Source organism: Daldinia vernicosa (assembly GCF_022497035.1).
Source record: "Daldinia vernicosa strain CBS 139.73 unplaced genomic scaffold F5Y00scaffold_35, whole genome shotgun sequence".
NCBI classification, from domain to species: domain Eukaryota; kingdom Fungi; phylum Ascomycota; class Sordariomycetes; order Xylariales; family Hypoxylaceae; genus Daldinia; species Daldinia vernicosa.
Genome location: NW_025953951.1, coordinates 159,184 through 180,908, shown reverse-complemented (window position 1 = coordinate 180,908; position 21,725 = coordinate 159,184). Strand labels below are relative to the sequence as shown.

General features: G+C 46.2%; 8 protein-coding genes across 8 annotated transcripts; 3 read left to right on the top strand and 5 right to left on the bottom strand.

The window, feature by feature from the left end:
• Positions 1–269: 269 nt before the first annotated feature.
• On the bottom strand, positions 270–758 carry F5Y00DRAFT_263688 (uncharacterized protein; the record flags this gene model as incomplete). The annotated part of the gene is made up of 2 exons (XM_048011549.1): positions 270–444; positions 604–758. 2 exons carry the CDS (start codon positions 756–758, stop codon positions 270–272), a joined length of 330 nt encoding a protein of 109 aa, XP_047863255.1.
• A 1,185-nt stretch (positions 759–1,943) lies between these two features.
• F5Y00DRAFT_120821 (heterochromatin protein one) lies at positions 1,944–3,495 on the bottom strand. Its single transcript, XM_048004040.1, has 6 exons — positions 3,298–3,495; positions 2,934–3,138; positions 2,822–2,864; positions 2,690–2,769; positions 2,247–2,598; positions 1,944–2,189 (listed from the first exon to the last, which is right to left on the bottom strand). The coding sequence occupies exons 1-6, from the start codon at positions 3,305–3,307 to the stop codon at positions 2,118–2,120; spliced, it is 762 nt and encodes a 253-aa protein (XP_047863254.1). The 5' UTR covers positions 3,308–3,495; the 3' UTR covers positions 1,944–2,117.
• Positions 3,496–4,248: 753 nt separating this feature from the next.
• F5Y00DRAFT_241665 (uncharacterized protein) lies at positions 4,249–6,901 on the top strand. The gene is made up of 2 exons (XM_048008402.1): positions 4,249–5,234; positions 5,292–6,901. The coding sequence occupies exons 1-2, from the start codon at positions 4,609–4,611 to the stop codon at positions 6,634–6,636; spliced, it is 1,971 nt and encodes a 656-aa protein (XP_047863253.1). The 5' UTR covers positions 4,249–4,608; the 3' UTR covers positions 6,637–6,901.
• A 197-nt stretch (positions 6,902–7,098) lies between these two features.
• Positions 7,099–9,576, bottom strand: F5Y00DRAFT_263685 (aldo/keto reductase; the record flags this gene model as incomplete). The annotated part of the gene is made up of 9 exons (XM_048011548.1): positions 7,099–7,431; positions 7,815–7,991; positions 8,047–8,163; positions 8,282–8,365; positions 8,421–8,903; positions 9,081–9,123; positions 9,174–9,405; positions 9,475–9,506; positions 9,563–9,576. 9 exons carry the CDS (start codon positions 9,574–9,576, stop codon positions 7,099–7,101), a joined length of 1,515 nt encoding a protein of 504 aa, XP_047863252.1.
• A 1,424-nt stretch (positions 9,577–11,000) lies between these two features.
• F5Y00DRAFT_271269 (glycoside hydrolase family 43 protein) lies at positions 11,001–12,742 on the top strand. Its single transcript, XM_048012764.1, has one exon. It carries the CDS (start codon positions 11,084–11,086, stop codon positions 12,692–12,694), a length of 1,611 nt encoding a protein of 536 aa, XP_047863251.1. The 5' UTR covers positions 11,001–11,083; the 3' UTR covers positions 12,695–12,742.
• Positions 12,743–13,467: 725 nt separating this feature from the next.
• F5Y00DRAFT_241660 (FAD/NAD(P)-binding domain-containing protein) lies at positions 13,468–15,443 on the bottom strand. The gene is made up of 2 exons (XM_048008401.1): positions 14,289–15,443; positions 13,468–14,234 (listed from the first exon to the last, which is right to left on the bottom strand). The coding sequence occupies exons 1-2, from the start codon at positions 15,046–15,048 to the stop codon at positions 13,702–13,704; spliced, it is 1,293 nt and encodes a 430-aa protein (XP_047863250.1). The 5' UTR covers positions 15,049–15,443; the 3' UTR covers positions 13,468–13,701.
• A 458-nt stretch (positions 15,444–15,901) lies between these two features.
• Positions 15,902–17,903, bottom strand: F5Y00DRAFT_263682 (beta-lactamase/transpeptidase-like protein; the record flags this gene model as incomplete). Its single annotated transcript, XM_048011547.1, has 5 exons — positions 15,902–16,560; positions 16,614–16,792; positions 16,854–17,115; positions 17,184–17,306; positions 17,369–17,903. 5 exons carry the CDS (start codon positions 17,901–17,903, stop codon positions 15,902–15,904), a joined length of 1,758 nt encoding a protein of 585 aa, XP_047863249.1.
• Positions 17,904–18,612: 709 nt separating this feature from the next.
• On the top strand, positions 18,613–21,725 carry F5Y00DRAFT_271257 (uncharacterized protein; the record flags this gene model as incomplete). Its single annotated transcript, XM_048012763.1, has 3 exons — positions 18,613–18,830; positions 18,896–19,724; positions 19,808–21,725. 3 exons carry the CDS (start codon positions 18,613–18,615, stop codon positions 21,050–21,052), a joined length of 2,292 nt encoding a protein of 763 aa, XP_047863248.1. The 3' UTR covers positions 21,053–21,725.

The window sequence follows — 21,725 nt, the reverse complement described above, 5'->3', positions numbered from 1 at the left end:
CTCCCCTTATATTCATGTCCTCAATGCCTCACCGCTCGTAGCCACCTTAGATCACCCCAAGAGATAACACATAACCCACATAATATACGTCACCCAAAATATCAAACATAACCCACATAATATACGTCACCCAAAATATCAAACATTTGCATCCCTGAGCCCTAATAAGGTGATGCGTACTCGCGCCCGTGATCCCCGATACCCGTTTCTCCTTTTATATATACATACAGATCGTAAATGCCGTAAATATATGCATGCAAATGATAATGTTATACCCCCGCTAGGCTCGGTGGCCACGTCCGTGTGGCCGCCGCTGCCGCCTCTTCTGCGGGTGGCTTTCGATTACAGCCGGAAAAGTCCTGGCTTTGAAAACTCGGAGAGTCTGCTCGGGAAGGGCAGACATAACCGCTTGATAAGCATGCCGAACCCTCAAGGGCGACACCGCTGGATGTGGGGATGGCTGCCGTAAAGGGGGTTTCCGAACAAGGAAATTGTGATGGCGCCGAATAAATAAAGAATTAAGAGATAAGGTCTAGGATCCAAAAGGTAGAAAGAACCCTTGCCGTAGATCATCTTTTCGTATAAGACATCTTCCAGTCTTACTCGTCGTCCGTTATGTTGGATCCTGTCCCGCTCTCTTCGGAGACTGTGCCTTGTGCCCGGGCCATGTGGACTAATCTGTAGATACCAAAGGCGATGAGGGCTAGGACGATGAAGAGGAGGATAATGATGATGGCGATGACGTCGTTTTCCTTCATCCTTGCGGTTTGTCTGGAAAGAAGGAGGGTGTAGATGAAGGAGTGGTTTGAGACGATGGCGATGTTATTTCTTCAGCCTAGTCAAATTCCAATGGAATTAAGCTGCCTGGCTATTTAAGACAAATTGATAACTACCTAAGGTAGGACACTCTTATCTCGTCGTCGTCTAAAATAGGAAGTTATCGAATGATGTGACGCTGCACAACGTATCGTCGACGCGATAACGATAAGCAACGATAGATAGATAGCGAAGTGATGGATGGTGGTCCCCTTTGACAGTCGGGAACGGATGTAATAACTTCAACGCTGTGCTGCTTGGACAAAATTCAAAAGATAGAAGATACCTAACATAAAAATGTATGTAGGTACTTTATTCAGATCGTAAGCAAGCGAGATACATAAAAGCTAACAGAAAGAGAACGAAAAATAAAATAAAAAGGGACATTGCGAATGGAATGGGCATCGAGGTACAAATACTGTTGGTTGCCCCGCCATTCTATTCGAGTAAATAGCGAGGCTGGGCCTAAAAATCCGCAAGGCAGGAAGGAGGTTTCTTAGCTGGCTTGGAACAGCGAACAGCGAACAGCTGGGCAGCCGGGGGGTACCTGACCTAGACCGGTAGTGTACGGTACGGTACGGTAAGTCGGGAAGAAGCAGGGGTAGGTTAGCTTTCTTACCCGGTGGTTGGCAGCAGCTTGATGCAGGGGGTAACAAGGGAGAAAACTGGCCCGAGCTTCGAGCCTAACCGTTTTAGCGTCTTATTCCCCAACCTCCGGATTTCGCGCTGCATCATGCCACCACGCCTAGTAGCCCTGATATGCTTAGGTACGCGTTAATTGTCAGATATGTATATACAGTAGTATACAGGGGTATAACCAGAGAGCCAGATGATTTCACAATTGAAAACTGTAGATATCCCTCTATAACAACGCGAAGCTACCAAGGCGGAGAGGATCCAAGACGAGATTATACTGAAACTTATAAGCGACTAGGTAGTAGCTATTATAATTAAGCGGGAGGTCATCAGAAGTAAAATATAAAAGATTAGAATTTTCTCAACGCGTTCGGCAATTGACCGGGTTATCGCACTCGCATCGCGTCGACGCCGCGTCTTCTGCCGATAACCTATGTATAGTGTTATAGTATTGAGACCTTTCATCTCCTTGCGATCGCCCACTATTCATTGTACAATTGTACAGACTAGAAATTCATATAAGAATCCAGTATTTGTGTTAGTATTGAGGCATCATCCAAGCCCTTATTCAGTATTGCTATTTTTGTCACCTGCTAGTTCCTGTTAGACTCCAGTCTTCCGACTAGCCCTTAACTGGTATACTCGGCTCGTATCATAAATACGCGTTATTCCTCTTTGACAGCGCCATCTGATGATGCCATAACAATTTTGACGTGTTGCTCGTAGAACTGAAGCATCTGCAATAATCTATTAGCAAATATGTTGAGAAAGGTACTTTAATATTGCGAACAGACCTTTTGCGGGCATCGTTTGTATACGACTTTGGTATCATGTTGGGTTTTGTTTCCATTCTTCCAGGTAAGGTATACAACTAACTTGCCCTGGACTTCATCATGGCAAGCATCGATAGATTCGACCTCATCTTCCCAGGAACCTACCGGAGGCTTCCAGGCTCGGTTGCTAGCTGGAGGGGTTTCTGAAGCAGGATGACTTTCGTTGCGCCGCCGCTTTGTGCCATTAGTTGGGGTTCCTGACGCAGGTCGACCGCGCTTTTTCGTCTTTAGTGCGGATTTCCCTTCATCTAGAATCTTTTCTAGTCCGCCGAAACGACTAAGGTACTCTTCTACAATATCGGAGGCGTTCTCGCTGATCGAAGACTGTTAGATACCGCGAACTAGCACAGAGACAGGGTCGAGAACCGCCCGTAGAATAACGAGCCGGGAGGGATCATACTAACATGAGGCTCTCGTAACTTTCCCACGTCTGATCCGATTTTTTCTCCCAACCTTCCCACTTGACCTTAAATTTCAATGCGCCCTATACAATTTGTTGGCAAGCTTTTCGACATGAGTATTCACTTGCCACTTACATCGGGTTCAACGACATGAGCGAGGATCTTCTCGACGATATACCTAGATTTTAGTTAGCAACAGCTGCTTGACTGTTTCTTTTAAATCAATTTACGTGGGTGCGCTACGCACTCATCCTCGTCTAAGTTTTCGTCGTCTTCTCCTTGTCCATCGTCGCCATCGCCATTCGCGACATCGTCTTTTGCGACATCGCCTTTCACAACACCACGCATCTCGCGATCGTCATCATCTAGGCTAGCCCGAGCTTTCTTTCCGCGCGTCGAAAGTAGAGGAACGGTAACTTCGCCAACGTTGGAGGCTTCGTCGTCGCTAATAGCTACGAGTAAATCGTTAGCTTCAATGGATGCGGAGGATCGTTCGAAATTGATCAGGATTCGAATAGGTGGGGAGGGAGAAACGGCGCTGGGGCGTCGCGCTCGCGTAATTTGAAGTCAACTTCGCGACGACATGGTTGTAATAGAATTGGATGACGTACCAGGTGGCATTTTGGTCTTGCGCAGAAGGGAACGCGTATGATAACTAGATCGATTCTCCGGGAGCGGATTGATTAACGGGAACTATAGATACGGAAAATGGAAGAAACAGATCAATTAGATATAACAGGGTTGCGATGAAGTTATTGCGACAAATCAAAGCAGAGCTGAAGTAAGTTATGGGTTCAATTGTATGCAAGTTTGTTATTGCAGAGCTTGAGCTGGTCCGTGCTTTATTTGCTAATACATATGTATGTATTTTGTACCTAACCTAAGATACCGGTAATTCAAACATTCAACGGCTGTAAGCAGCTGGCCCGTCAGCAGTCTATAACTATCTTGGTTAGACGAATCTGTGGAGTCCGAATTTAGAACTCCTATTGAGCGGAATAAGATATGTACATACGCGGACCTTAGAAGCTACATTAGACCTGCTTCTAGACCCACCATTCCCGGTTCTGGCCTCAGTAGCGTACCTGTTTTTGAAACAGTGCTCACATCCACGCGTACAGTGTCTATAATAATTAAGTGAAGCTGTCAATGTTCAAGGTTGTATGTAGACTGCTACATTCTGCAAGGTGATGCAAGGTGAAAGTGACTGATGTTACTTGATAAATATATAAGGAACACGCTATATGAAATTGTATAAAATATTATATAAGGTACGTAGATATATAATATGCAATAGTATATATATCGGTGGTGCTTGCTTGTCTTGTTATAGACGCGACTAGAAATAGGTACCTAGGTAGGTATGTACCTCGGATGGAAGTAGTGGAAGCAGTGGAAGTAATCCAAGTTCACGCTAACGCTAACGTACCGCTCTGCTCTGTAGGTACATACAATACTGTACCTCGTAAGAGAAGTACATGCGATATTCTAAGCTAAGGTAGCCCCTGACCCCCCTGAACGGAAAATCCCCCAAGAAAAAAAAGGGACCAAACATAACATTTCGTTCTCAAAGAAACAAGTACATTTAACTAACACTTACATATATCACTTTTCGCAAGAAACCACTTCAATTCCCTCTTCTCTCGTAACAATTCTCTGACATAAATGACCAAGACATTACAGGACTCTTTGTTGACTCCTAGGATTCCTTTTGGGAGCCTTCTTCCTGGATGAGATCCGGACGGAAGATGCTCCCTCGGGGCGGCTGTTGAAGATAATACCTATATACCTATATCTCTTTTCGAGGCTCTGCTCCTCTACGATTGCCATATTCTCGCACGCCGTTCGTTATCCAAACTAAACTATAATAATATTGTTTATTAAACCATCTTCGTTTGAATCCAACCCGAGCTTCCCTAGCCATGTCCGAGGGAATAATCCTCCCTGCCGCCGCCGCCGAATCTCCGGGCGGTGCCAAAGCAGGCGCGGCAAAGGATAGGAATTGTCCGTACTGTGGTCAAGCATTCACATCTTCGTCATTGGGAAGGCATCTAGATCTGTATATCAAAGAGAAGAATCCTAAAGCTCCAGATGGTGTTCACGATGTTGAAGCTATCAAGAAGATGCGAGGGAGCATCACTCGCAGACAGCCAAGGGGCTCTTTAGCGCGGCGAGATACCTCGACTCCGGGCACCCCGACAACCTCTTCGAGAAAGAGCCCCGCGCCCGATTCTATCGCAAAGCCGAGTGCTATACCGAAAGATGGTCATTTTGTCGTAGACCACCAGATGCCCAGATATCCCTTTCAGCCCACCTGGGAGGCTACTGGTGTAATCAATGATATTCCGGCGAGGAGCGGGGAGTTCAAGGGCAACCCAGACGATGGTAGCGGCCAGGATTCCAGGCGGCTTCCCATGCAGCGTGCACCGAGTAGAACGGTTCAGAAATCTCAGTTAGATGCGAGGCAGAAGCTTTCGGATGCTATGGACACAGCAAGGGCTGCCGAGCTGGCACTTCGAGAACTGCTTAGTTCGTGGAGGGCCGCCAAGTAAGGATATCTTCCCAACATGTTACTACGTGATACTAACTGGTTACGTCGATTCAGGCAGCAAATAGACATGGATTCTCTTCCGTTCGATTTCGATCCCCTTTCTCTTGACTTCCCCGCTCTCACCCTCCAATGTCTCCAAGCACCTCCTACGTTATTCTCCTCTACGCCGCACCCGACATCGTCTTCTTGGTCTATACAACCCCCAGCGCAGAAGCAATTTGAAGCGCTTAAGGCGTATTTCAAAGAAGAATTCAGGAAATGGAAAGTCGCTTGCGCTACGGCAACTACTTCATCACATGAGGATTTGACATATCCTCCCTCTCAAACACCTTTCCCTCGCGATGTGCGCGAGGCCGTGAAGAAGGCGGAAGAGGCTGCGACCAAGCTCGAGGCGCAGGTCTGTGAGCATTTGCAATCGACTTATCATGTTTGGGAACAACTTCCAGTTCAAAGAAGGACTGAGCTTTGGGGCCTTGAGTTGGCGAGGAGTGTAGGGAGACGGCAGAAGGAAGTGGAAAAGTTGAAACAGACCCATTTCTCTATGAGACAAGAGAATGAGAACCTCAAGACTCAGATCGATCACCTCAATCGTCTACAACAACCGAGGGAGTTCAGGATAGTTCCTCCAGCAACGATTCCTATCGAAGAATCGCTACTCTCGTATTTGTTAGATCTAGGAAGCAAGGGTTATAGGGGGGTTGGTCTTGAGCCTGAGGATCGCCATGTGGACCTCGATACTGTAGTCGGCCGCGCTATTGAACGATGGAAAGCAGTCATTGTGTCGTCGCGGGGGGCTGGTATGGCTGGGCAGAGGACACTTGAGCAGACAATTACCACCCCGACTAGCATAACTTCTAATCCTGTACCTGCTCCTCAAGCCCAAATGGCAGCCCACCCTCAACAACCCCAACAGCACCAACATCAAGGGTCTATTTCTATAGCATCTAATCCGCAATTGAATGAGCCGCAATCGGCAACACCAACAACAGCAGCAGCCATACCAGCTGCTGTAATGGCTCCCGCTACCTCTGCCCCACCTGGTGTCCACGACGAAAATAGCGACCAAGATGCTGATGCTGAAATGGAAGACGACGAAAATTTTGCATCACTTACTCCTGCCATCGCAAAGCAGCCAGCGCAGTCTCATCAGCAGCTCGACATACCACGGACGAGAAATCTTGACCAACGGGTTCCAGGTACTACCGAAACCCGATTTACCGTTAACGGGACGATGTCCAATCGAGACCTCAACATACGGCAAACAATGCAAAATCTGAATGCCGGTACCTCTGTGCCGGGGCGTATGCATAATCAACATGGACATGCGATAATGAGTAATGGCGATTATGGGTCAGTTGTTCAAGGCGTTAGCGGCAGCGAACCGATGTATATGGATTAATAGAGGACTTTCATAGCGATCTTGGCGTTCAAAATAGTAATCTAGCGATAGTCCTTTTGGGGCATCCCTCCGAGACAAATTTATATCTAAGCTTTTACTCTAGCCTGATATATGGCGATAGAGCAGGCGTATACGATTATCTTATATTCTGCTCATTTGTGTTAATAGAGATGGGATCAAAACGTCAGCTTCGTACCACTAACTACATGTGTACCTATGTAATGGTTTATTAGCAGTGCGTTATTGAAGTCAAGCATGAAATAGGAGTTATAGATTGGATCACTAAAAATGTATTGAAGGGGCCTGGCATTGATATGTTTCTAGGCTCTCGCCATCTGTTTGACTGATGAAAAGACTTTGGAATGTGCACTAAATACCAATTATACAATTTATCCCGGGTCTCTCTAAGAGGTAGCTATGTTATGTGTTGTACAAGAAAGCCCCTGAGGTTAACCGGATATTTTAATGCATCTTCCGGTACTCATTGCCGCAGTCGCCGAGTCTGTCGAAGAGGGTTGCCATTTTCTCTCTTGACAAGCCCAACGCAATCTTGTTAATACTAGACATGTCGTTGTCATCTAGTTCAAGCTCAAATACTTTCAAGTTTTCGTCGACATGATCCGAGACACCAAGCCTAGTGCCCACAATGACTGCGCCCATTGCCGGCTGCTGCAAAACCCAGCGCGTCGCAATGTTCGTAAGGCTTGCGCCATGCTTAAGAGCTACCTTGGAGAGGCGCTCGAGTAAGGCCTGGAAGTCGTCCCATGTGCCCCAGCTAAGGATCATGTCGAAGTACTATAAGACCAAACTTTAGCTAGGTGGTATGCAATGGTTGAGAAAATGGTGGGAATTACTCGCCTTGCGCTGAGAAGGAGTCAAGTTATTCGATTCCAGATATACGTCAGGGGCTGGTTGGTGAAGCCATCTCTCAGATAAGAACCCCCCGCACTGTTGGATCATACAACATATCAACGTACTAGAACAGTTATATCGAAGAAAAAAGGGGAGAGATGGTCGCCTTACAAATGAGCCGTATGTGAGCAGTTTCAATCCGTATTGATCACATACTTGAGTCATTCTCTGCAGCGGGCGCGCGTCCACAAGAGAAAACTAGGTGCGGGCTTGAGCTTAGCAAAACGGAAACGAATGCTGGCACTATTTAAATGTGGCATACTCACCTGCACTTGGTTTGATACGATTCCGACCGAGCCAGTCTTGGCGATGAGATGCTTGCACGACTCCTCCACATGCTCGGAGTCGAAGTTGCATAGGCCAATTGCTGATACCAATTCTGGGTGAGATTTCGTGATATAGACTAACTCGAGTAGGATGTCGAGATAGGCTTTATCATCGTACTGTTTAAAATAAGAAAACAACCTCTGATATTGGCTTAGACGGAGAGGTGCGTACATCGTACCAATGGAACTGCAATAGCTCAACCCGCCCCCCTAAACGTCGACATCGTTCACGCACGGCGTTGAGGACGAATAACGTAGTTACGGGCTTCGGAATTGGCGAAAAGATGCACTGCGTCCCTGTTAGTTAATAACGAATACCTCCAGGTATTTAGGACCGAGTTAAGTCGGAGATTTAGTTCCCAGATTAAACGACTTAAGGGAGAAGGCGGGAAACCAGCCATACTTACCCACTTGGTTGTGGCATACACCGTATTTCGTATTTCAGGCGCGAGCTTGCTCCTGAAATCACCGTATATTAGCTCCGCATCGCCCTAGTTAATGTCTAAATCAGGAAGAGTCCATCAAGGAAGGGCCGTGATCTCTCACGTAATGATCTGCCATATCGGTAGCAGTCAGGCCGGACTCGACGGCATGCAAAAGCGCCGCCTCTTGGCTTTGAGCGGTCCCGGAGCCCCAGGAGGGTGACGACAGCTGCCACAGGCCGTTGAACAGACGAGGCATGTAGAAAGGTCCCAGTTGAAAGGTTTCTATCGCGTGCTTCTCAACTGTCTTGTTAGATACGGCGAGTTCCGGTTGCTTGACGGTGCTGACCGCCCGCATGTACTGGGGAAATAGAATTGCCAGGACGTCGTAGAGCTGCCGCATGGCACGTGTAAAGGGGAATGGCAGAGGGGGATGAAGGCCCTCGCAGTATTGCCTGCAGCTTCCAAGGCCGGCTAGAAGACCATTGATTAAGCCCAAGAGTTTAGGGGTGGGCTCCGGACACGACTCCTTAAGTGCCTGTACTGCTTGGACGACGTCCCCGTCGAACTTTGCCAGCAGCATTGCGAGCTCGCCGTCTTTAGTCCACTGTAACGCACATGTGAGTTCTCATTATTCGCTTAAAGGTCTTAAGAAAGAATCTCAGAGGTGTGTTACATGTTCCTACGAGCCAAAGATCTCTGAAAAATGCCCCCGTAGGTTTGTAAGATAATTGTAATAGGGATAAATGGAATATGTAGTATTCATCCATAAAATATGACGTACTCTAACTCTTGCTCGTGGAACAGCCTCCACGAAATGTCTTAAGCTATAATTATCAGACGTAATACTATTGTATTATTAAAGGACAGGCCTTACTAAGGGAATGACTCCTGAGGAAGCTTGCACGAGAAGATACATCTGGTTTGAGCTAGGTAGGTCAAACAGGCCTCAGAGACAATATTGTCTCCAGGAAATAGTCTTTCTGGGTCCTCGAATCGGGGTGGATTCTCATAGAATCTTGCCCGTATGTGTTCGACAAATGGCTGCTGTGTGGTGGCACCCTGCGAGACGAGAAGGCGAATAGCAGATCGGAGGGTAGCCGGTGGTACTACATTCTTGATTAGAATACGGGTACTGGCTAGTTATAATTAAACGCATGATTGTATTATCTACTAACAGTTCGATATTAGACAATCGTCCATCATATTTCTCAAGGCATGCGTTAGATATGATGTTTCTCATGACGATGCCATTAGGCTGCTTACACATGACCCGCCATGGCTTATAGGTAGGTAGATCTTCTATACTATGTATAGGTATCTATAGTATGATATTGAGAAGTCTACAAGTGATGCTCGTTAAGAGTAGTCTATTCAATCTTAAAATTGCCGTTACGCGTGGAATACGGAACTCAAGGGAGTAAGGGGATAGATAAATATATTTAAATCAATATGATAAAATTGAGACGGCGAATCTGGCTGGCGCGTAATCAATGACGAAGTTTCTACGTAGGATAAGTCTCGCGGATACTAGATTTCGGGTTGTCCAAACAAGGCAGGTCAGGAATTATATATATCGCGATTATAATTACTAAGGTAAGCCGCGCTTGATTACACTTATACCACAAGCGGCAATCAAGGGCGAGGTATGCGGAGATCGGGGTTTCTTACCTTCAGGTTCTATGATAAGTTCAAAGGGTAGCAGTATTTAGATCCCCCGCTCCTATCATCAACTGCCCCTGAATTAGCCGTGAGCAAGGTTCGCTCAATACACCACCATCACCTGTTATATGAGCCCAGTTGTTATGCAAAGTTACACACACCTTTCGTCGAGGATTAATACATAGCTTGGGAGTCTAACTGGGTAATTGCGGCAATGAATTCACCAATCATAAAGAGTCGACATACTATAAGTTGAATGTGCCACAGTATTCTAGAACGAGTGTACTCCTCCTTTTATCCCCATCAAAGCTTGGCCAAGATGTCTTGTGCAAACATCTTAGTTATTCCCTTTATACTATGGGCCATGAAACGTTGATGGCATGCGGAAGCGATTGTTATCTTGGTGATAGAAACGCAGAATAGCAAAATTGAAACGCCGTTAATAATAGCAAGATTTCGTTTCTTTAGACACTGGATAAGATGATTGAGGGAGGATGAGGCTGAAAGGTTCCGACAGCATGCTTTGGATACCTGACCTACTTTAAAAGGAATATACAGGGTGGCAGCGGGCATGCGTGGTGAAGAGTGGGAGGTAGATAGTTGACCAGACAGTAGACTTGGATTATATCGTAAGGGTAAACCGTACGACTAAATGAAAGAACCAAATATATATAATAGGTTTAGTCTTCGCCTCGTCCATAGCAATAGTTTACAACTCGCTTCCGTTTCTTAGGTAAATATGTCATCCAAGATAGGTGGATGTCTTCCCTCCTGCTCGTCACCGTCCTATTCTCAATTTCTCATTCATCTTGATTATGTGCCTAGGAAATAAATCATATACTAAAATCGAAGTACAGCCGAATTGTATAAATTTACCGATGTCGTCAGTATTTAATAGAAAACTATTGGAAGTTAGCGATTCTCCTCACCCAATGGGCGTTGGCCGGCTAAATTCAACTGCTCCTCGGGCCATCATTATACGACCTGCCGAAGATGTTCTCTAGCTTCGACGTTGAAATATTCATAACTTGTGTTTAAAGGAGGGTCGTCGAGACGTCTTTTACTCTTGTATACCTAAGTATCTCATTTAGCTATCTAGATTCCTAGAAAGACTAGGTATTTACCATGCCATTAGTTCGCAATCCGATCTTGCCCGGCTTCAATGCCGACCCGTCAATACTACGGGTCGGCAGCGACTATTACATCGCTACATCTACTTTTGAATGGTACCCTGGAGTCCAGATTCACCACTCCAAAGATCTCGCAAACTGGGAGCTAGTCACGCGCCCCCTAAACCGCAAGTCTCAACTGGATATGCGTGGTGATCCTGATAGTTGCGGCGTGTGGGCGCCCTGCCTTACACATGACGGCGAGAAATTCTGGCTTGTCTATACAGATGTGAAGCGCAAAGATGGATCCTTCAAAGACACACCTAACTATATTGTCAGCGCTCCATCGATAGAGGGACCTTGGTCTGATCCAGTTTATGTCAACTCTTCCGGGTTTGACCCTTCTCTATTTCACGATGACGATGGTAAGAAATGGTTTGTAAATATGCTACAAGACCATCGGCGCCGGCCCCGTTCTTTTGCGGGAATCGTCCTTCAAGAGTTTGATCCTGCGGCGGGCAAGTTAGTTGGCCCGAAGAAAAACATCTTCCGCGGCACGGAACTAGACCTTGTCGAAGGGCCACATCTCTACAAGAGGAATGGATGGTATTATCTTTTGACGGCCGAGGGTGGGACAGCTTATCACCACGCATGCACGCTTGCCCGTTCCCGCGATATATCAGGCCCATACGACGTGCATCCACAGAAACATATTCTTACCTCCAAGGATGCCCCGCTTGCCGCTCTGCAGAGAGCCGGCCACGGTGATATTGTAGATACACCCGAGGGGAGGACATATCTCGTACACTTGACAGGTCGGCCAATAACCCAGGAGCGTCGCTGCGTACTCGGTCGCGAAACTGCCATTCAAGAAGCCTTTTGGAAAGATGACTGGCTATTCGTGAAGAATGGTCCTGTTCCTTCGCTTTACGTTGATGTCCCTGGAGTGCGTGACGACACTCGATACTGGGCAGAGCAAAGATATACCTTCGAGAACGGATTACACAAGGACTTTCAGTGGTTGAGGACACCTGAGACAGAACGAATTTTTGCTACTCGGGATGGAAAGCTTGTCTTGTTCGGCCGGGAGGCCATTGGATCGTGGTTCGAACAGGCATTGGTTGCGAGACGGCAGACTCACTTCTCTTATGACGCCGAAACAACGATCGATTTCTCACCAACCGACGAGAGGCAATTTGCAGGGCTCACTGCATACTACTGCCGCTACAACTTCTTCTACCTTACTGTGACGGCCCATTCCGACGGCCAAAGAGAGCTACTCATTTTGACATCGGAGGGCTCTTGGCCCGACGGCAAACTCACCACACCCCTCGCAGACCCTGTGCAGATCCCTAACGAGGGAAAAGTGAGACTAGCGTTAACGATTCGCGGTCGCGAACTGCAATTCTTTTACGCGTTACACGGTGATGAGCTGAAGAAAATCGGACCGGTTTATGACGCGTCTATCCTTTCTGACGAATGTGGTGGACATCAGGCCCATGGGAGCTTCACAGGGGCGTTTGTGGGAGTGGCGTGTTCCGATGTTAACGGGACCGCGTTGCCGGCTACTTTTGATTATTTTACGTATCGTCCCGTCGAATATGAGACTGATAGATATGACGTGTGATAGTTGTATAATGCCATTATTCAGACCAGGGTTGCGTAGGTAGGTAGCTATTATTCTCTTAACAAGGAGGATATCATATATCATATAGATGCCTAGCCCCTTGCACACATTTATTTTTGAAGCATGGTCTAAACTAGACTATGAGCCAAAGTTTCGCTATTCAGACATCGCCTGGTTGAATGACCCAGGGAAAAGCGAATTTCAGTTCTCCTATCTCCTTGTAAGTAGTAGAGCTTGAAGTATTCATATGTGGTAGCAATTTACTAACTACGTGTCTTCATAGTATGGAAACCAATCATCAGAGGTTCACTCGGTCTGTGCTATTATTGTTAAGGTGCCATATTATGCAGAAAGGTGCTACATTATGCAAAAAGGTTTATAGATAAGGATTAGATCCTCCCTTAACCTCGTCGTGGTTTGTTCACACTTGGAAGTCAGCTACAATAGTAGCATGCTTACTAAATACTCGCTCGTTATACTGGATGTCTTGGGATACTGTGTGCAATGAGTCCAAGTACTTATTGGAATGGAGGTATGGTATTTAGGCGTTGCTGGGAGTAACCGCAGGGCTATTAACAGGTAGCCATACAGGGATAGGAGGTAGCTATACCAACTTAATACACTCATTTGTTAGATAGGTAGCAAGAACCTACTCTCCTAATCTATCAATCTACTACTCTGCAGCACTTATACAATACTATTACTAGAACGCAATAATAGGTATAGAATATATTACCAATGCGCTGTAGCGAATCCATCAGTATCTAGTGAGGCTTGTGTATGTACAACTATCAATATTACCCCGTATGAACCTAGCTAAGACTGGAACACCAATATAGCTAGAAGCTCTTTGGCCTAACATATGTCTCAATAATCTAGGCACCTAATAATATGTGTGGAATGATACTTATCTACACGGGCGAGAATGTAGACAGCAATATATTGGTAGATAATTAAAGGGGCAGGAAACCTCCAATAGGTATCGTTAACATCGTACACAGAGGTAGTTAACCTTGAAGGATTGATAAGGCCTTCTCCAGGTCTTGCTTCAAATCCACATCCCAGATCCAACTCATGCGCGATTTGAAGTTCCTTTCAATGGCCTCGAGATCATCACCTTCGAGTTCGAACTCGTATAGCATGCCGGCCTCTCTGCTAGTTTTTACCAACTTGAGGGTTCTCGGCCGCCTTACCTCGTCGTAGGCTTGAAATGCCTTGTTAAGGTCTTGGGTGCTTTTCGCTGCTCCTAGGAGATGGCTTAGGATGTAGCAGTCTTCAATGCACATACCGGCACCTGCGCCCTGGTGAGGCGTGGTACCGTGCGCAGCATCGCCGAGGAGACATATTCGGGGGCTTAATCCGTAGTAAGTCTCTGCAGGTGGATCATTAAAGAGAGCCCAGACGTCTCTTTTCTCCATTGAGTTGATGATAGAAATCACTTCGGGACCCCATGTACTATAGTCGTCTAGCATTTTCTCCTTTGATGCTTTCGCCACCCACTGTGGATCGGTCCATGTTTCGCAAGAGCTGAAGGCCACGACTGTGATACGACAATTAGCTTAAAGTAAGAGAGGGATCTTCCTAGGATACCAACCATTCATAGTTTTACCCTTCTCAATTGGAAAGGTAAGCAGGTGACGATGATATCCCATCCATAACTGGGAGTTTTCGGCTATTTCGGCGCCTAGTAGCTCTACGGCTCGTTCCATCGGTATCAACCCCCTATATGCGTATTTTCCGGAGAATACGGCTTTCGACTGTTCGCCCAGCAGTATCTCCCTAGTCTTGGATTTTATTCCGTCACAACCTACCACGGCACTGTGCTGCGCCGTAGTCCCGTCCGCGAAGTGCAGAACAGCATCCTGTGATCCGTCTGTAGCGTTGCTGATGTTAACTAGCCTCTTTCCGAACTTCGACACAGAGTCCGGTATCAGTGTGAGCAGGTCATCTAGGAAATGTGCTCGATGCACACCGCCAGAAAGTCTATCATCAGTATACTGAATGTCGAAAATCGGGTCTCCGACTCTCAACCCCTCCTTTTCCTTCTGCTTCAGCACTCCATCTGGGCCTGCTTTTCTCTTATCGCCAACCCTGATCGTAAACCAGCTCTTTCGCTTGCTCTCCCAGCCAAGAGTAATACGTCGCTCGAGCCCTTCAAACAGCTTGGGAGAGATAAGTTCAACGGCGGTGACAGCATTTGGCCCGACGCCCAAGCCGGCGCCAATTTCCGTGAATTTCGAGGCAGATTCGTAAACTGTGAAGGGAACGTTTTGCTGGAGGAGGGCAACTGCGAGCGTAAGCCCGCTTATACCGCCCCCGACTATAGCAATATCAAATGGCTTTGCGACAGTCATGGCGTAATTAGAATCGACGGTTAGAGATGTTGGAATGTGTAGTTGTGTGGGGCTTCAATACATAAAAGGACGACTCTCCAAGCGGCAGCTAGGGTTCTTATAGCACAACGAAACAGCAGTATTGGGGAAATATTAATACGGTCTCATTAATTTACCTCCATCTACTACCAGCGATGGGTGGGACAAGGAGGGCGAATTCGGTGCATCGGAGGCGCGATAGGGGCATGATGTATGCTTCAGTGAGCTTACCGTAGACCTGTGGATGTGCGGCCGATTAATCCCGTGTTAGTTGCAACCCTGGTTTTTATGCCATGAAGAATAATGTGTTCTAATTGATAGAGCGTTTACGACGATAACTTGAGGTAGTTTTTTTGCCATTTACCTTAGGAGTTGAATATTTCCGTAGTTGGATCTTTATAAGACCTTAGTAAAATCGGACAGAGTCAGCACCGCGGACCCTGGTCGATACGTGCATATCGTTAACGCCTAATCGCCAACAAGAAGTAGCCTCTTCTCCGAATTCTGTCGGGATTCGGGTTACCCGGCCTAAACCCATCTTCCGTGTTGCTATACCTGTCTCGGCCTCGGCAAGGGGTCACGGCTCCGGTGACTATAAACTTAGCATTATGTTATGATTATGTTAAGATTATGTCAAGGTATAAGAAATGCACCTAGTGGCCATTTTGGAGGACGATTACTGAGCACAAAAGTATCGAACAGCTATTTCCGTTGTCGGCGAAGTTAAGGAGGCGCCACTTGTGATCTCTTAGACGCGGTAAGCAGCCACTTCATTACTAGAGAATATGTAATTGGCCTTGCGCTTATTAAGGGAACGGGGAAAAGTCCATAGACATTATGCTACCTTCTCTAGTCTATTCCTTAATGCAGCATTCTCAATGCTCGTCACATTCCCGGCGGCGTTGATGTTAAAGATGAATTGGTCCAAGGGTTTGGAGCCGTACATAATCCCTGCGACGCTGACCCAAGTCGAGCAGTCCGTCGTAAAAGGTTTCGAAGCGTTGGGCAAGCTTAGGTCCTCGAATATTGCCTTGAACGCAACTCTTTTCCCTCCGTCAGATGTCGCATCCCATAACCCAGTTGGATAAAGTCGAGCGCTTGGCCGAATTTGGTTCCAATAATCCTTGGTTACGTTTCGGCTCATGGCTACAGAATACCATAACAAGTTTGTTCCATTGCTGATCCACGAATTTAGACTAAGACCGGGAGTTTTACTGTCAACCACGATGCTTAAAGATGAATTCACCGCAGAATTAGGGTCCTTATATGTTCCACTATAGAGCGCATTCGCCTGGATGCGTGCCGTGTTCACCATGGTTGGGAGGTAAGTATTTGACAACGTGTCTGCTATATCCATAGGTAAACTCGCGGGAACATCGCCAGCGGCCAAGATAGAGAATCCGATATTGAAGTCTGGGATGATAGCTAGCAAAGTGCTATACCTCCCTAGACTTCCTGCTTTGTTGAACGTGGTTGCGAATTGGTAAGGTGAATCTGTGATCATAGGGTCAATATATTAGTTAGCCATTCAGGGGTAACTTACTTACCTTTAGAAAATTGAAGCTGGCGTACACCCCACGGTGCGCCTACGCTAGATTTTGGATCCGAGCTAAAGCTAATGGGCTTAAGCCATCTCCTCGTCATAGATGGTGGTAGAAGAGTAGATCTTAATATGGCTCTGCCGACTCGGGATAAATCCGAGGAAGATGTATACATATTGCCGGTGCTTCCCATTGGTGAGTTACTTAAGAACTTGCGACAAGCAGGTATTTCAAGATCGTACTTACGGCGACTCATTGCCCATGTTAAAGGCCCAATTCGTTTGATAGCGACCACCTGGTATAATCCCGAGGGAATCCGCGGGAGTTGTGTAGAAAGTATGATTCAAACCAAGGGGCTTGATAACCCTGTCCTGGACTATCTTGCCGAACCATTTCCCTGTCATCTGTTCCAGGGCATATCCGAGGAGTGTATAACCGATGTCCGAGTATGCTGGCGTAACGAATGGTGAAAATGATGGGGGAAGTATACTAAGACCTTGGAAGAATTCTAACAAAATAGTCAACTCTAAGGTAAACCGGTATTGGTCATATGTAAGTCGTTAGGAGCAAACGTACGTGTTCTATTGCATACTGGCCTGTTACCACAGGGAGGTATTTCCGCATTCTCTAAGACGGGGAATCCAATTGAAGCTGCCCGCGTGGCGTTTGATCCTTGTGTGAGTTCACCTAATAAAGCGTCTAAAAATACCAACTGTATAAGACCATTTTAATCGACTTTGCGAGAACGGGTAATAGCTTACAGTCTCTAACAAGGCCTGACATTTGACTTGCCAATGACCCAATTGTGATAGAGTCCCAGTCTGGCTTTGAAATTGAATGAGAAGTGTCGGCGTCAGTGACCATCGCCTTTATTTCCGGAATGTATTTAGTAATAGGCTCATTCCACATAATATCGCCCGCTTCAGCGAGGAACGTCAAGATAGTAAATATCTTGGTAACACTTCCAAGTCTGTATACGGTATTACCATCTACTTTTTTAACTCCTGTCGAGTTGAGAGTTTTTAAGTTAGTCGCAGTCCAGTGATGCGACCACAACGGTTCATCGTCGTCAGCGGAAAACACTTCAACCGAATAGGAGAATCGATCTGATTTCGTCTTGTTAGAATTGTCGATGTATTGTGCAAAAACCGAGTCTAGAGAGCTTGCCGCCTTCTGGACGCCCGGTTGAGCAAGAAGGTCGGTAGGTTTTGGATATCCTAAGCCATATAGAGGGCAATTCTCTTTAGCATAGACGCTGAGTATAGCAAATAATGCTATGATTCCAAGTGATCGCATTTCAAATATGTCTGCGTTGGAGATTATTGAAGATGCGATTCAGTAGGTATATCAGTGATGCATCAGTAATTTACTAGACCAAATAATAAAAAATAAGAGGATTGATCTTGATTTTTAATTTAGATTCGATTAGTAGAAGGATCATCGTCCATTTTACGCACACGGAAGCTACAAGCAATCGCTTCACATAACCCCCGCGTTGAATAGTGCTATCAGATGCAAACTGCAAACTGCAAACCGGGTAATTAACCGCCAAGCGAATGGTGGGATCTTGTTGGTGTCTCATTGCGTATATTAGAAGCCGGCATTGATAGGAACTTGATCAGATTCCCTCCGTGGTGCTAATAGGGGTAGTTAAGCTTTATTTATATATCTAAGGCACGAATCTGAGTCTTGTCCAATTAGAGACGCCTTTAGAAGAGCATCAGAAATGGATCATGGTAGACATCTGGGCCGTGTATCCATATAGGGAACTCGAGAAGTGAGCCAGGGTGTATATTAAGAGTCTCTATATTAAAGGTCTGGATTCATTACATAGACCCTTTATCATGGAACACGGGTTAAGGGCTTATCTTATCTGATTAACTTGGGATTACGTGATAAACGGGGGACAGACCGGGATCCCCCATGACGTACCTTAGGTACCTGGGGTTTGGAGGAGATGCTGATTAATTGTGAATCGTAAACTGTAACTAACGAAACTCAACTCATGGACGACGAAGACGATAATAGTAGGAATACGGCGTCTGAAGGTCGTAAGCGCCCTCGATCACGAAACGACGACGCGCCATCCTCGGCGTGTGATCAATGCCGATATCGTAAGATCAAGTGCGACAGGCTTCAACCAAAGTGTTCTAGCTGTCGTAAAACCGACATCGCTTGTACTTCATCCGGCACCGTTAAGCGTGTGAATCAAACCAAGCAGCTGTGAGTCTTCTCGCCCCGAGCTTTAATATTTTATCTCAAATTAACATAGCATCTTCTTGTAATAGTCGAGATGATTTCACCACCGTCTTAGAGCGTCTCGACGGCGTCGATCAGACTTTAAGCGCTCTCACTAAAATCACCGAACAACTTGCCGCTCGAACATTCTCATCCAACTCGAATACCTCTCCTCCGACTTCATCTTTATCTCAACCAACACAGATCTCGGGTAACGATGAAGGTAGTGCCATTTTACCAAGCGCTCAGAGGGATCGACCTGGACGGGTAGCCGAGGATGGATGTCGGCATGAAACTATAAGATTAAGTCAAGGGGGCGAGCGGATTTATAGCTATCCTGCGGCTATTCCTTTACTTATATCTTTATCGAAGCAGCTAAGCCAAGTTCTCGTCGAGCACGGGAGTGAACAAGACGGCAGTGTAGACGCGATTGTTAAGGACCCAGCGTTGCGAATTGCTCTTCGACGACAGCTCCAAAACTTTCCCTTCCCGCGGTGCCAGCAACCCGTCGTGGCGAGCGACCACAAGCCTATGACAACTCCGCCACGATTTTTGGTTGACTTGTTTGTTAACAACTTCTTGCGCAATATCAACATCCGCTTTCCAATATTCGACGAGACATTACTTTATCGTGCTATCGATTCGTATTATTCGGGCGAGTCATCGGGCGATAGTGGCGCTTGGACGTCCATATTCAACAATATCGTTTTACTTGGTTTGGGCCTCGAGGTGCAGGTAGTGGAAGCTACCCAGTCTAATACGAGAAATATGAACAATGATTTACTTCCTTCTTTCTTACAGAACTGCGACCGTGCTCTAGCTAATCTCGATTCTTTCACATGTCCCTCTATAATTAATGTTCAAGCGCTCATAGTGTTGGTATGTTACAGCAACTCTCCCGTATTTTCTCATTCTTTTTTAAAGGCGGACTTCTAACATATTGCTACGGCGCATTTATCAAGGCCCTCACATCTAAGCAGTTCTATGGTAATATAATGTTTGAACGTATATGCCAGACGGCCTGTCAGGTCGGCCTCACTCTTGGTCTCCACCGATCTAGAACCAGTGAGGACGACGCCGGCCACGAACAAACAGAGTGGGAACGACTATTCAGAGTTCTCTATGCTCTAGACAAACAACGTGCTTTCATGTCAGGCCAAACCTGCGATCTCCATTTATTCGATTCCGACTTAACTTTGAGCTCCATTAGCGACAATGAGCTGCCAAGTCGGCGACTCAACAACGCTTTCGACCACATGATGGAAATATGGGAAGAAATATACCTCTCACTTTATTCATCGAGAGCGAATACCGCCGGAGAAGCATATCGCGTTCGACAGGCGCGTCGCATGACTCAGCTTGTAGATGAATGGAACCAGCAAAACCATGAATTAATAGCTGCTACACTCCCAGAAGATATAGCAGGGCTAGCTAACGTACAACTTGAACTGAATTATTGTTATCATGTAACTCAGGTCCTTTGCCTTCGCCATGATCGCCGGGATGAGCCTGCTCAGCATCAAATGCGCAACCATGCTCGCATCTGTCTTAGACTTATTTCCGAGGCTGGTTCTCCGTCACTCACTACAGCAAGCTTAGCTTTACTAGACCGAATGCTCGGCAACTATCCCGTAGTAGCATTCGTAGAGCTGGTCGCATTTTATTTCAACACCTTAGCCAAAGGTGAAGTCCCGGAACCAGAGCTCGAGGCTGATTTAGAAATCCTATGGGCTATTTGTCGGTATCTCCAGGCTTTGCATAATCCCAGCTTTCAGGCGACATATTACCCTCGTCTACGAGATGGCTTAACATGGGCTCTAGAAAATATCGAAATTATGAAAACTAAGCCAGTAGGTCAATCACAGGGACCTCTAGACTATATTGATATCAGCCCACTCGACCTACGCTGCCCAAATTCCTTCTTCATACCGGCCACTACCTCAAGTCCAGAAGGAAATCCAATTTCAACTAGTTCCCCAGCCAATATAACGCGAGAACCCTCGAACATACCCCTGATGCGACTTCCCGAAGATGGTAGAATAGCTCTAGGGCAGTCTACAATAGATCTTACAAGCTTCGACTTTTGTACAACTGCACCTCCGTCAACTTCTTTAGATGGACCCGGTCTACAATCTTATTCCGTACCCAGTCACTCGGAATATAATCCAACGTCAGATCTCTTCCAGCTATTTACGACAGAAGAATGAGTTGAGTGGTTTATTTAAGTACTCCTTTTCTACGCCGGTGTTACTTATACATTTCGACTGATTGTCCAACTCAGTTGTACCTAACACCCATGAAATCACGTACTTGGCTAAAAAGAATTAAGTTTATATCAGTCAATATTGAGAGAGCTGGAAGGCCAGTTGTGGACAATGACTGAATTCATCATCCAGCGCAAAATTACGAGCTTAACACTAATCTAAATATAATGACATATCTGGCGTCCTCTTTTAATCCGCTTGGCATATCAATCGACAGCCACGAGTCGTATAATATGGTCTTAAATAATACGTATCGAATTATACACAAGATAGTCATGCATCATTCGCACTTGGCCTTCGGCGCGTGACCCCGAAAGATTTCAACATATTCAATAAAAGACTAGAACTAGGACTCCGTCAAAGTTTTATAAACACACTGGAATTCGGGCTAGCAATAGCATCGACGTCCGGCCTTATGAACACTGGATGTTAGAGTAGTAACGGTGTTTGACTAGAGGTAACATGCTTGGCGTCTACCCTTTTCTTACTTGTATGCTATCCACTATTTCACGATATCCAGCCCCGAAAATATGGGCCAAAGACGAGTACTATGTAAGGAGTGTGGAACTGAGCCGAGACTAAACTAAAATCTGACTGAGGCAACCCAATCGGCCGA